At 37.6% G+C, this 15,746-nt stretch overlaps 1 protein-coding gene across 1 annotated transcript; it reads right to left on the bottom strand.

Moving 5' to 3' along the window:
- Window positions 1-14,926: 14,926 nt before the first annotated feature.
- LOC122730471 (small nuclear ribonucleoprotein G-like) lies at window positions 14,927-15,079 on the bottom strand. The gene has a single exon (XM_043969609.1). The coding sequence runs from the start codon at window positions 15,077-15,079 to the stop codon at window positions 14,927-14,929; it is 153 nt and encodes a 50-aa protein (XP_043825544.1).
- Window positions 15,080-15,746: the final 667 nt, after the last annotated feature.

The raw sequence follows: 15,746 nt of genomic DNA, 5'->3' as shown, positions 1-15,746 counted from the left end.
CGTAGATTTTTATCAATGGGTTGTATTTAGAAACTGCCCAATAATTTGAGAATAAAGCTCTACTACCTATAGGGGGATGCCAAGAGTCAAAGATATAGAACAGTGGGTGGTCCAATTTGGCTTGTTTTAGAATACAGAAAAGGAAGTAATGGACAGTATAAGAATGCTAGAAAGATTGGTTGTTACCAGGCTTTGAAGTAAATAAATGATAAACAGGGAAATGTATATTTTGTCCAAAAGACAACAGGCACTGTTCTTTATTGACTAGAGAAGTAACACGGTAAGATTTGTATTTTAGGAAAATGACTTTGGCAATTATATAGAGGATGCAGAGAGATGAGGCAGATAGACTAGGTAGGAGGCTATTTAAATAGTCCAAATGAGAAATGATGAAGCCTAAATTATATTAATCATTGTGTGAATAGAGAGGAGGGTTAAGATGGGATGGAGATGTTGTAAAGTATAAATGAGAAAACCTGACAACTAAAGAGATTTATATAGTGAAGTAGAGTGGAGAGCCAAGATCAAAGTCAAGGTTTTAAACTTGGGTGCTAGGCCTAAACAGAGAAATTTGGAAGAAAAATGAATTTGGGAAGAAAAAAATGTGAGTTCAATTTTACATATTCTGAGTTGGCACATTATGAAAGTCTGAAATATTTTATGGGCAATTGGTAAAATTTCGTTTCTTAGAGAAGTTCATCAGTACTCCAGTTCCCTGACAACATCCTTGCATGAGTTCTGGGTAATGGATAATGCTGTCTTTCTTTCCCAGTTACCAATGGAGGGAAGTAAGGATGTGTGCTTGCTCCCATGCTTTTTAACATATTGTTTTCAGCAATGTTGTTAGATGCCTTGAATGAGAACAAAAACAGCAACAAGATCAAGTACCACATGGACAGTAAATTATTTAACTACAAAAAGCTACAAGTCAAGACTAAAGTAGAGAGAGAGTTGATTGTGCGCTCAATGCAACCTCTAAGGCTGAAATGCAACAGTATGGAATGATTCTCTGCCTCTTGTGCTAACTTTGGCCTGACAACTCCAAAAAACAGAGATTCTCTACCAGCCATCACCACACCACCATCAATGGAACCATTGATTACAGCAAATGGAGAAATTTTGAATGCTGTGAATAAGTTCACTCACCTTGGCAATATACTTTCCAAGGATGTACACATAGATGATGAAGTTAACACATGCATTGCCAGAGCTAGCTCAATGTTTGGGAGGCTCTGAAGGAAAGTGTGGCAGAGTAGAGGTAGTAGGCTGTATACTGTGAGGAAATAATGGGATTTGGCAGATACCCAAAGGTCCCACCTGAGATTAATTTAGAAGTGATTGAATTAAGTGAGATTAATTGAGAGTGATTGACTTTGCTGATTAACCGACTTAAAGTTAATTCAATTAAAGCCACACCTGGCTAACTCCCTAGAGGAAGTGTTCTCAGAGGCTGTGGACTATGATATCAACATAAGACCACCCTCAAGTCTAGTGAACCAATGGTTTTGGAAGATGCTAACTAATCAGCTTGAAGCAGCATGTAAGGACCGCCTCTCCTCCGGTCCTATAAAAAGCTTCAACACTCAGTTTACTCAAGCAGTTTGTGGTTGAAGCAGGATCGTGGTGGAGGACTTGAGGAAGAACCAGACCAGGCTGGAACTGTAGGCTAGATAGGCCTTTTCTAACTTTCTGTACACCATGTGTTCTCCTTTTACTAATACCTAGTATGCTTTAATAAATGCTTAATGCCCAAAGACTGGTGCTAAAGCTTCTAATTTAAGGTGATCAGACATTTAGATTTTAAACATCACAATACCAAACTAAAGGTATACAGACCTACTATGATGACCCCATTGATGTATGCCTGTGAAACCTGTATGGCACCATGCAAAGAAACAGAATTGTTTTTGACTGAATTATCTTGGGAAGATTCTGAGTATCACCTGGCAAGATAAGGTATTGGACTCTGATTTCCTTTCTTGAGCTGAACTGCCAAGCATTCAAACTCTATAGCGAAAAGTGCTACTAATGCACTGACCATGTTGTTCAAATCCTAAAGCTATATTTACCTAAAAGGCTACTTTATGGAGAACTCATACAAGGCAATTATTCACATGGAAAACAGAAGAGATATCAGGAAACTCTCAAGGTTTCTCTAAAGAACTTTGGAATCCATTGTGAGACATGGGAGACACTGACACAGGACTACCCAACATGATGTGCCTGTATCAAAGAAGGTTCTGTTCTCTATGAGCAAAACAGAATTGCAGTAGTTCAAAAGAAATGTGAGATGTGAAAATTTATAGACATCTGTACTCCAAAGGTTCATATGGACTATTTGTGCCCAATCTGTGGTAGAACCTTTCAAGCATGTATTAATCTGATCATCTACAGTCAGATACACTGACCCTTAACCCTGATATAGTGTTGCCATTTGGAACACAATAGATAGCAACCAACCAACTCACATGACTACCAAAATCTCAAAATAATTTTTATAATGTATTTTCTCAAATATATTATCCAAAGGGGGAAATATCAATTGTTTTACAAATTTGTTGACTTGGTAACAAACGAAATGATCATAGAAGCTCCTTCTGTTTGCCTATTAAATTGTTTGAATAGTTCAAAGTAACTACAATTCCAAATTTGTAATTAATGTTTGTTCATATTTTTAATCTTTTCTTTTTCCCCTTTATTCCCCTTTTCTTCAAATAGGATACAAAATTGAAATTCCCTGAACATTTTTTTTTAATTTTAATTGGTAGTGCATACAGAGCAATTATCTCAGCATGGTCGTATAAAATAGTTTTTCTCTACTTGTTAAATTTTCAGTATAATATTTTAAAATTAATTAATTTGCTCACCACAATATAAAAATTGAGATGAGAATTAGATGGTGTTTTCAAAAAGCAAATTATTTATAATAAATCTTGTTTAATTTATTATATTAATAAGAATTCATAATTAATAGATAAATAACATGGCTTAGTGTGTAGAGGACTGGTTTCCAAGTCAGGAATAACTGAATACATGTCCTGCTTTTGACAATACTGTGTGACTCTGGGCAAGTCACTTAAACTTTAAGTGCCTCCAGGCAATTCAATAAGGCTAAGTTTAGGGTTTTCCCTACACCACAGAAATCATAGGTATGGATATACTCTTCCAAAAACAAAAATAAAACAAAATAAAGACTCAAGTATGAGTGATCCTGAGATCTGGCCCTGAGAAACATGAGGAATAGCCAAGTGATTAAATGATGCATATTCACAAAATTCCTTCAACATTAGACAGGGGATTTGCTCAGGAGCCTAAGGTTCCTGCTAATTTCAGTTAGAATGAAAAGCTTAGGAGAAGGATACGGTCATATTATAAATATAAATGAATGAATGAAAAAGCATTAAGAGCTTACTATGTATCAAGCACTGTGTTAAGCTCTAGAGATATGAATACAGAAGCAACTATAATTTCTTTCTTCAAGAAGCTTACATTCTATTGGAAGAAACAATGCTAGTCCTCCTTTCTATTACATTAATAGTCCATGCCAGTTATAAGAAGCTATAGTTTTATAATTCCTTGAATAAAATTATGAGTCAAAGTAATAGTATAAAATATTAGATGGAAAGAAAAAAAACTGGGGCTACTAGGTGGCCAGTAGATAAAGCACCAGCCTTGGATTCAGGTGGACCTGAGTTCAAATCCGACCTCAGACACTTGACACTTACTAGCTGTTTGACCCTGGGCAAGTCACTTAACCCTCATTGCACCACAAAAAATCAAAAACTAAACAAAAATAAACCAAAAAAAAATTGTGTGGGCTATAGTGGAATGGCAAGAATTCATGAAAGAGTGGGATCTGAGTCATGCTTTGAAAATTGGGAGGATATGGAGAAATAGAGAGGTTGATTTTTCCCAAGGGGAGAAGAAATAGGATCAAATGATCATTCCAGGTTCCCCATTTTCAGGAGTATTGGGTTGCTATTAGGCAGGTCTGTGAAACATAAGAATGCAGCAAGCAGAAAAGAGGCAACTCCTACACCTAAGCTAAAAAGTCTTTGTATTTAGCATACATACAATCAACAAAGCAAAACAGGAGAGCTGGATCTGGCTGCCTGGTACCAGGCACCCTCTCAAGCTGTTGGCCATTTGTAACCTCTTTTTCTTTTAGTAATTCACAAAATCTTCAAGTCTGCTACTGATGCTTATACGAAACATATTTCTTCTGGACACATGGTCAGTGGGAAGAATGATCACATGATATAATTGTCCCCAGAACTTTCACCCCACTAGAGAAAGCCCCAGGGCAGAAGAGGGGTACCTAAGTGGTACAGTGGCTAGAATGCATGCCTGAAGTCAGTGGGATCTGAGTTCTAATTTGACCTCAAGTACTTAATTGCTGTATGACCTTGGCAAGTTACTTAGCCCTATTTTCTCAGTTTCCTCATATTTAAAATGAGCTGGAAAAGGCAAAGGCAAGCCACTCCAATATCTTTGCCAGGAAAACCACAAATGGGGCCACAAAGATTCAGACAGAACTGAAAATGACTGAACAATGACAAAATAGGGGTGCATCAAAAGTAAATTAAATAGTTGGGGGGTGAGGAATATAAAAATGAGCATGGGTTATTTTTATGACAGAGACTTACCTCAGGTCAGATGAAGGAATTTTATTGAGGCAAAATAATAATTATAATAATAGCAAGAATATTTCATTTATATAGCACTTTGAGTGTTATACAAGAACTAAATGAAGGTTTCCATACTTCTCTTGTCAGGTTGCTGGGGAGGAACTGGGATACATAGAAGGGCCAGAAAGATAACTCCATTGTATCTTTTTTTTTTTTTTTTTTTGCAGGACAATGAGGGTTAAGTGACTTGCCCGGTCACACAGCTAGTAAGTGTCAAGTGTCTGAGGCTGGATTTGAACTCAGGTCCTCCTGAATCCAGGGCTTGTGCTTTATCCACTGTACCAACTAGCTGCCCCTCCACTGTATCTTTAGGTTGTAATGTATGTTCTAGGAAGTGAATAATCCAAGTTGGAACAGAATTTGTCACAATTTCCTGAAATCTCATCTCAGCTCTGCCATCATATGTGTCATTTTAGGCATCTGATTCTCCCCACTCCTTCTATAAAATGAGTGGGTTGACTCATTTGAAAGATAAGAAAGTTGAATTTAAAGATATTTCATTCCCTCTCAGTTCTAACATTCTACACTACATTTCTTTCCCCTTCCTTTGCATGCAACATCCTTTGCACACAATATCCCCTATGGATGGATATGGCTTGAGAGACAGAGACAGAGATAGGGACAGATAGACAAAATGGGAGAATAGAGGCAAGGACACAGAGAGGGAGAGTGAACATTTAATAAGCAAATGCAAACCAGCACCAAGACAGCCCCTGAACTCAAGGGGCTGATATTCTAATAAGGGAAGATGAGACGACAGAGAAAAGTGAGGTGGGAGGAATGGCACGATATGGTAGGGGCTGAGTAGGAAATTATATGGAGGCCTTGACATTAGAAAATGGCATTGATTAGGAGTAGTCTGAATTTTAGTCTTTGTGACAAAGTCTTCTTGAAATGAAGAACTGTGAAGACTTTGAGGGGCTGCATCTCATGTGTTTCTCTGGTTGATCCATTCCTACCTAGATGAACTCTCAAAACTCATTATCTTATATTAACCAAAAATGTTGCCATCAACTCATTTATATTATAAATCTGGCTTGTCCGACCCATCTAAGAATGTCAGGATATAACATTTGATCAAAGTGAGAGGTTACCATTACACGCATTCAAGTCATAAGGGATTAAACATCAAATAATTTTTATTTGTAGAACACAGTAAATACTTCTGCTCAAACTCAAGAGCACAAGTTTCTCTCTTATAGAGTGCTTCTACCTTTCCCCAGGCACTTTCACAGTTCTTTGATTAGAGGGCTATTTTAGATACCCCTTTCCCCCATACCCACACCATGGCCATGTGTGTATACACACCACACACACACACACACACACACACACCCACACACACACACACCAATGGTATGCAGGTCTGGTGCTTTACAAGATAAGACAGAAGTAGCTCAGCTATCAGAGCTGAGGATCCCAGAGTCAGGATCTTCATTATAGGATGGAAAGAGGTAGAGGTGATCATCTGAATAAAGGGGCATGAGGAGGAATGGGCTGGAAAGATCATTAATCAATCAGTCAACTAGCATTTATTAAGTACCTGTTATGTGTCAGGCACTGTGCAAAGTGCTGGGGATGCAAAGAAAGGAGAAGAAAACCATCCCTTGCTCTCAGGGAGCTCAGTCTAAATTGTAAGGTCTGTAATCATGGATACAGAGAAGTTGTTGGATCTTTGCCCTTATCTGCTTTACACATGTACACATACACATACACAGGGACATCCTAAAGCAGAAGAGAAAATATGTAAACAGCAAAATCCTTTGAGTTATACTCTTTTTAATTAAAAGATCTTTTCATTGGCCCTTTTTTTATCATGAGGTGAGGTGGGGGGGGGAGAAATGGAGGAATAAAGAAACCTTTTCTTCTTTTTTATTTGCCATGTTTATGGTGCCTGAGCTGCTTAATATAACTTTTAAGAACAGCTTTGGGAAAAGTCTTGTGTACTGCAGGGCATTCATTGGCTTTTGGAGATAGACTGCACACTGGCTAATTAGCCGCACAGTGCTGCATTTAAACAAGACTGTGCATGGTTTAATGGCAGCCATATTATTTTAGCAAAGAGCAATGCTGTATGGAGTTTTACTGTAAATAGATTTTTTTAATGTCCTGGGTAATTAAGCAGAGTAATCAGTTTTCAGCCTATTAAAGGAATGAAACACATTGATTTACTAGAAGACACCTGAACATTCAAGATGGGTTGCATCTTAACAAAAATAGCAAACTATCAGTCTGGTTTCTGATTCTATTTGTGTCTCCCCCCACCCCCCACACACACACCTCCTTTCCCAACAGATATGATGTAAATCCCCTAATATAAAAATAAAACGCATGTCATCTCATCTTCTTACACTTTCATCTCTGTATGCAGAAAACACGGGCACCTAAGCTGGATCCAAGGTAACCATTTGTTGAGGCTAATACAATTCAGCAGTGGTGGATGCAAAATGATGTGTAGAAGATGAATGCTGAATAAAATCAGGTGGTTTCCTTGGAACTGGAAGAATCGGTTTCATGTGCTTCTGAAGCAAGTGAAATAAATACACCGACAATAGTTTCTTTGTTCCTTACCTCACCCCTCTCATACACACGTTTACACACATGATATTCTATTTTTTTAAATCTCCATTTGATTGGGATATAATAGTGAGTATTAATCCTTTAGGTAGGAGTTGGATTAGATGATCTCAGGTTTGCTCTAGGTCTAAGATTCTATATGCTATTATATTTACAGAAGAAATTCATTAGTCCTAGTCTCATTGAGGCCCTCACACCTATTTGGAAATCCTCTTTTCTACATTCATCTTGCTCTTTTTGTTAACTAAACCATTCTGTCTCTTATTGCTACCACCAATTTGTTCTAAAGCACAGGTTTGTCTATCACTCCTTGAACAAGATACTTATAGTGGCCTCCTACTGCCACTAGGATAAAATATGAACTCCTTTTAAAAAAAAATCTTTAAAGTCCTTCATCATTTGGCTCTAACATGTCTTTCCAACACAGGGACTATGGATTCCATCCAGGTTGACCTACTGTTTATTCCTTTTACAAGAAAAAGAATGTCTGTGTTTTTGCAAAGGTTATCCCCATTCCTGGAGGAGGCTCTTCTCTCTCACCTCTGCCTTTTGAAACCCTTATACCTCTTCAAGGCTCAGTTCAGGAACCACTTACATTCAGAAGCTTGTATTAATTCTCCCTGTTGTTCATACTCACCCATTTTCCAGTATTCCTTTGAATTTATTTTGAAAACATTTTGTATTTACTTATGAAATCTGTACCTTGAAGTCCATGTGCAAAAGATTCTCTTAATTTGTGGAGAAAAATTACTCAATTATATACAACTGTGTGAGGGGTAGATTTGGCAAGAACTTGAGAAAAGAGATATCCTGTTTTTCTGGCTTCCAACTTCAAGAAAGAAGATATATATTTCCAGATTTGTTCCAGATTTTCTTTCCTGAAGGGAGAAAAAGACTCTGGGAAGAAGATAATATGTAGAAGAGCTGGCATACCAATCACATCCCTATTACAAGCTTGCTACACTAGAGACTTTGGGGAAATGCCCCTTAAGTGAAAGTCTCTCTCAGTTGATATGCCACTACCAATAGAAGAACTTAATTGCTCTGTGTATTGTCCAGTATGTATTTTCATTTGTATACTTTCTCTGATTTTTGGTTGCCATCAACTAGGAGATATACATAGACACATACACATATATGTGTGTAAGTGTATGTGGAACTAGCATAGCATTTAGTGGCGGTAAGGGAGTCAAATCTTGGATATGTAGCTTGATGTCACTCCTTCCCAATTAAGGCATAGCAATGAGGAGCTTACCTTGAACTGAAAAAAATTCTAGAATATCAATATTTAAGGGGACAGAAACAAAATTCTAGCCTTGTACCATTTCTCTGAGGAGAAGAGTGCCCAGCCTCTAGCCTCAATCTTCTGCTCTCCTCCCGGTAGTTTTTAAGTTCCCCTTAGAGATGGGTGGGTGATAAGAATTACTAAAAATATCTATTTATGCCTCTCCTTGGAAAGACCCATGCAGACACAAATTATTCTGAAAGGAGGTCCATAAGTTTCATCAGATAACCAAAGATATTTCTGATGCAAAATTCTTTAAGAACTCTTGTTCTAAGGTTCCTGGTGACCCCCTAATTACTGAATTTGATAGTCTTTTTGTCACTCCACATTTTCTTTGTCTTTAGTGCAGCTTTTGATTATATTACACACTCCTCCCCCACTGAATATTAATGATAATAATTTAAAAATATTATGGAAATTTCATCAGCTTCCATGATCTCAATTATCTCTGAATGAGTCTGAGTTCTATTTATTTTGGCCTAACCTCTCTCTAAGTCTCTAAACGTGCACCTCCAACTTTCTATTGGATACCTCCAACAGAATGTCCCACAGACCTTTTAAATTCAATATGTCTAAAATCGATCTTATTATTTTTGCCCCCAATTCTCCTCTCTTTCTCATTTATCCATTACTTTTGAAGGCTCCATTATCCTCCTAGTCATTCAGGCTCAAATCAAAATATCATATTCTACTCCTCAATCTTTCTCACTAACCCCAGTGTATAATCTGTTGCCAAGCCCTCACAGATTCACCATAACGTGTCTCATATATGTCCTTTTTTCTTCTCTGATACTACCACCAGAACCTCTCATTACCTCATACATGAACTGTTGCATAGCCTGTTGGTTGGTGTTTATTCTCTATTCTGCACCACTCTAGTCTATTCTCCATTCAGCTGTCAATATGATGTCCCTAAGATATAGATCTGACTATGTTGTTCCCCCAGTCAGTAAACTCCAAAGACTTACAAATATCTGCAGCATCAAATGTAAAATTCTCAAAATTAGGGTTCACAGCCTTTCATAAACTGATCTCCTCTTCCTCTTCCTCTTCCTCTTCCTCTTCCTCTTCTTCTTCTTCTTCTTCTTCACAGGGCAATGAGTGTTAAGTGATTTGCCCAGGGTCACACTACTAGTAAATGTCAAGTGTCTGATGTCGGATTTGAACTCAGGTCCTCCTGAATCCAGGACCAGTGCTCTATCCACTGCACCACCTAGCTGCCCCCACTTCTATTATTCTTAAAACTTCTTTCATTCTGTGCAATCTGTTCTCCAGTAACAATGATCTCCTTGCTATTCCTCTCGCAACAAACTCTATAGCACAACTCTGTGCACAAACCCTCACATAACAGTCAACCCCACAATTTCAAACTATTTCCTATGCTTGAAACTCTCTCCCTCCTTATCTTTATCTCATAGTTTCTTTCAAGTCACAATTCACTCCCACCTTTTACAAGAAACTTTTCCTGATCCCTCTGAATGCTAGTGACAACTTTCTATTTATTATCTCCAATGTAACCTGGATATATTTTATTTGTAAAGAGTTGTATTCATACCATCACTAATATTAGATTGTGAGCACTTTGAGACCAGGAACTGATTTTTTTTTGGGGGGGGACTTGTTTTTGGGTTTTGGTTTTGGATCTCTAGCACTCAGTCCAGTGACTGACACAAAGTAGAAAATTAGCAAATGCTTCTTGACTGATTTACTGATGTACATTAATACCTCACTCAGCTTCTATCTTCTCTATTCTCCCTGCCTTTCTCCTGCTACTCCAGTCACTCTCTTCCTTATTTCCTTTGCTGACTTATCTGTTTTCCAATCTTTCAAATTGTCAGAAATGGATTTTCTTCTCTTTTTTTTTTCTTTAGACTTGCATTTTTATCTGTCCCTTTAAGTCCCACAACATCAATAAGCATCTTTATGTAGATGACTCCCAGACCTAGAGCCATAGTCTCAACTTCTCTTTTATGATCCAGGACTGCATTTCCAGTGGCTTCCTAAACATTTCCACTTAAGTCTCTCATTAGCATCACTGGTCTAAAAAATGAATTCATTTCTTTTCTTTTTTTTTTTTTTAAGTGAGGCAATTGGGGTTAAGTGATTTGCCCAGGGTCACACAGCTAGTAAGTGTTAAGTGTCTGAGGCCATATTTGAACTCAGGTACTCCTGAATCCAGGTCCGGGGCTCTATCCACTGCACCACCTACCTGCCCCATGAATTCATTTTTTTTTTAAACTTGTTTTATTGTTAGAACATTAAGACCCTTTTTCTACCCTGTCACCATTACTTCAAAACCATAAAAGGACTTCACAGATCTAAAGGCCATTTTCTGTGGAGCCTTTTTGTGGAACCTTTCTTAAATCAAAAGTAGAATGTATCTAAAATTAAGAGCAAGCATTATCTGTAATGGGTATGAACAACATCAAGGGTGAAGCAAGGATATTCACCATAACCATTATTATTCAATATTGTAATAGAAATGCTATCTAAAGCACCAAAACAAGGAAAAGAGGCAAGCTAGACAAGAGGAAGTTGGTCTCAGGGGGAAGCAACCCTATTATTTACCTGCTGCAGGCTGTCCATTCGTTGTACACTGGTACAGCACTGTTGGGTCTGAGGAAGAAGAGATCTACCTGGGCAGGAACTTCTAGCTGGGGAAACAGGCTTTTTGTTATGATGCCATTCTGTAACAATATTACTCCAATAGTAAAAGGAAATACTCCAAGCTTTCTAGCACAGGTGATGGTGATATCAAACTTCACTTTAAGAAGACTTCTGAAATCCCTTACAAAGTTATAGTAGTTATCTTAATGCTCTTTATGATTGGTACCTTTCGCATTGTCATAGGTGTTCTGCTGTTAGCTGTCTATATCATCAAAGGGAAGAAGGATGGGGGGAAGTTGAACTACAGTATTCCTTTCCTGATCATTGGAAATCTGGTATTTTTGCCTGAATCTACTGCTTGTGCATTGCCTACTATACATCCAAAAACTACCGGGACTATTATTATGAGGACATTCCAGATTTTGATGACTCGAGTCTACTCTGGTCCAGAAGAAAAGTTGCTATTAAGCTTAGTAGTGAAAAGCAGAAACTATAGAAATTGAAATACCAGTGAGTCAGCCAATTCTATAGCTCTGCAACTATTTTATCAAGGTCATTGGTAGGCTTTCTGGGATCATCTAAAAATATGTTAACTGAGCTTGCAATTAAGGAAAATAAGACTTTTTAATTTTTCTTTACCTCCTGTTTTAAGCTAAAGGTTTTTTTTGAAGAAGCAGCTTTTCCACATACTCAGAAGCAGTAGTAGAAATAGTAATAGAATCATTTAAAAATAACTTTTGCAAGCTCTGTCCTTTTTAGTCTGAAATTCTTCAGCAGGTTGGCTGGATGTTGTTGAATTTTTCTTCTGCAGAGGCTTTCAAAGACCAGTTACAGAGTTTTAGAAAAATATGCGTGTATGTAAATATGTATATATGCATGAGTTTATGTGTATAGACACACACACACAACCATTAATAGGAATTTGGTGAGGATGTAGCCAAATAATGGCTTGTTAAAAGACCAAATCTTGCAACCTGAAATTGAATATTTTTCTTTTTATATTTTAACCTTTATTTTTGGAAGTAATCTGGTTATATGAACATGTTTTGTGTCAAATAGAAAATACAATGTGTCTAACTTTATACTGCAAAGTCATTGTTTGAAAAAAAAACTCCAAAATAACTCATATTCTAGCAACTTATTTATTCTAATGTCTTCCAATAGAACATTCCCTTGTTAAAAGTAACTATGGGGGAATGGAGTTATGATGGTGTAGGAAAGACAGTGACTTGCCTGAGCTCTACCCAAGACCCCTCCAAATACCTTCAAATAATGCCAAAAGGCAATTCCTGGAGAAGTATACCCTCAAAAGGACAGGGTAAAATCATTTTCCAGTCGAAGACAACTTAGAAGGTCAGCAGGAAAGGTCTGTTGTACCAGGGTGAGAATGGAGCATAGCCCAGCACAGGCCATACCAGTGAACCAGGCCTCAGGAGCCTCTGAATCAGCTGTGGCAGCAGCTGCTTCTGAAACTCATCCCATGGATGGTGAGGGGGTAGAGAGTTTGACCAGGAAGAGATTACTGGGTCTCTTTGCTGGCCCTGAGACTGAGCTCTGTTATTTTGTCCATGCTCAGATCAGGTTCACAGTCTTGGGCTGCTGTCCCAAGCAGGGAAGGAGAACAGGCACACCAGAGCTTGTAGGCACAGTGGATCAAGGCTCTATTCTGGGTTTGGAGGAAGAGAGGCAGGCCTGTGTTTTCTTGCAGACTAGAGTGCAAGCCGGGACTTGTAGATTCCTGGAGGTGTCTCAGAGAGAAGAGAGCAGCTGCTTGGGCCTGCTGAAGCCTGGGACAGTGCGCCCTCCACCCTGGAAGAAGTGCCCCACTTTCACAAAGAGTTCAAAGTCAAGAAAGTTTCTATGGTAACAAGTAAGATCAAAATACACCCTCAGAAAAAGGTAACAAAATCAAAGCTTCCAAGATAAATATGAGTTGGTCTTAGGCCATAGAAGAGCTCAAAAAGGACTTTGAAAATAAAGCTAGAGACAGAAAGAAAAAAATGGAAAGAGAAATGAGAGTGATGCAGTGGGTCATGAAAAAAAAGTCAACACCTTGAAAAACCGAGTTGGCCAAGTGGAAAAGGAGGTACAACAGCTCTCTGAAGAAAATAAATCCTTAAAACATAAGTATTGAGCAAATGGAAAATGATGTTTTTATGAGAAATCAAGAAAAAATAAAGCAAAATCAAAAGAATAAAGCAATAGAAGGCAATGTAAAACATCTCACTGGGAAAATAAGTGACCTCTAAAATAAATCCAGGAGAGATACTTTGAAAATTATTGGACAATCTAAAAGCCACAATAAAAAAAAAGAGCCTAGACATTGTCTTCCAAGTAAATGTCAGGGAAAATTGCCCTGATATTCTAGAAGCAGAAGGTAAAATAGAAATTGAAAGAATCCACCGATCACCTACTGAAAGAGCCAATTCTGATGAATATTAAACTTCGAGGAATATTATAGCCAAATTCCAAAGCTCCCAGGTCAAGGTTAAAATATTGCAAGCAGCCAGAAAGAAACAATTCAAGTATTGTGGAACCACAATTAGGATAACACAAGATCTAGCAACTTCTACATTAAAGGATCAGAGGGAATATAATATAATATTCTGGAGCGCAAAGGAACATACCCAGCAAAACTGAGTATAATCCTTCAGGAGAAAAATGGGAATCCAATGGGAGAGAGGACTTCATGCATTTTTGATGAAAAGATCCAATCTGAATAGAAAATTTGACTTTCAAATACAAATAAAAGAGGGGCAGCTAGATGGTGCAGTGGATAAAGGACTGGCTCTGGATTCAGGAGTACCTTAGTTCAGGTCTGGCCTCCGACACTTGACACTTACTAGCTGTATGACCCTGCCCAATTGCCTCACCGAAAATATAAAAAAAATTAAAAAATACAAATAAAAGAGAAAGATAAAAAGATAATCAGGAAAAAGAAAATATAAAGGATATTAAAAGGTTAAACTGTTTACACTGGGGCAGCTAGGTGGCACAGTAGATAGATCACCGGCCCTGGAGTCAGGAGTACCTGAGTTCAAATCCGGCCTCAGACACTTAACACTTACTAGCTGTGTGACCCTGGGCAAGTTGCTTAACCCCAATTGACTCACTAAAAAAAAAGAAAATTAAACTTTACATTACTACATGGGAAGATGATACCAGCAATTCATAAGAACTTTCACATTATTAGGGCAGATGGATGGAGTATATTTAGATAGAGGGCACAAGTGTGAGTTGAATATGAAGGGATGACATATTAAAAAAAATAAAATTAGGGTGTGAGAGAGGAATGTACTGGGAGAAAGGGAAAAAGAGAGGTGGAATGGGGTTAAAGTATCTCACATAAAAGAAGCAAGAAAGGCTTATACAATGGAGGCAAAGGTGGGAAGGTGCTGCGGCGTGAGTGAACCTTACTCTCATCAGAATTGGCTCAAAAGTGTAATAACATACACATTTAATTGGATATAGTAATCTATCTTACCCTGCAGGAAAGTAGGAAGGGAAGGGGATAAGTGTCGAGGGGGGCGGTGATATGAGGGAGAGCAGATGGGGGGGAGTAAGAAGCAAAACACTTTTTTTTAAAACATCTTATAAAACGTTCATTTTCAGAAAGTTAAACAGAATATACCATGACTAATTGTATGTATGAAAAGAAAAACAAAAATTGCTCTTGGTGTGATATAAAGGAAAAGCAGAGGCATACGGTAGCAATGGTGCTTCATTTATCAAGCTCTTTCAAGGTTTCTAACATAATGATACTGTTTCCTCAGATTACCATCATTCCAATACTGTTCTGTTGCCCATCTGGTGCCATCTCTACACATTCATCAATCACAAGATTCATAAATGGATCACACCCCTGTAATATTCCTTTGACATGCCTCCCACCATTTAATTTCAATGAAAGCTTCTTGTCCATAAATTTTTTTTAGCTTGGGTGGGTGTACTTTGCTCATCTTATTTCAGTTGCAGCCCTTCGCCTCCTCGCCGCGCAAAGGCAAAACACTTTTAGGGAGGGACAGTGTAAAAAGAGGTAGAAAATAGAGTAAATATCATGAGGAGGAAATAGGATAGAGGGAAATACAGTTAGCAATTGTAACTGTGAAAGTTTTTGAAGCAAGTTTGTCCAACAGGTCTCATTTCTCAAACATATAGTGAACTGAGTCAAATTTATTAAAATAAGATATATTTTATGAAAAAATGCAATCCATCTCCAGAGAAAGAACTGATGGTATCTGAATACAGATTGAAGCATAATTTTTTTTAGTTCCTTTTTCTATTTTTGTCTGTTTTTTTTTTCACAACCTGACTAATGTGGAAATGTTTTCCATGACTACACATGTATAATTCATGTTGGATTGCTTGAATTCTTAAAGGGGAGGGGGTTGAGGAGGGAGGAAGAAAGAGAATTTCAAACACAAAGTTTTAAAATTCAATGTTAAAATTTGTTTTTACATGTAATTTGGAAAAGTTAAAATTCTAAATAAATTTTTAAAAAGAAAAAACCCAATTATAATCAAATTCATAAGAATCCATAATGATTATCATTTCTTTTTAAAATAAAAGTATTTTATGATTTTACCATT

This window comes from Dromiciops gliroides, chromosome 6, assembly GCF_019393635.1.
Source record: "Dromiciops gliroides isolate mDroGli1 chromosome 6, mDroGli1.pri, whole genome shotgun sequence".
NCBI lineage: Eukaryota > Metazoa > Chordata > Mammalia > Microbiotheria > Microbiotheriidae > Dromiciops > Dromiciops gliroides.
This window is presented reverse-complemented; position numbering and strand designations above follow the sequence as displayed.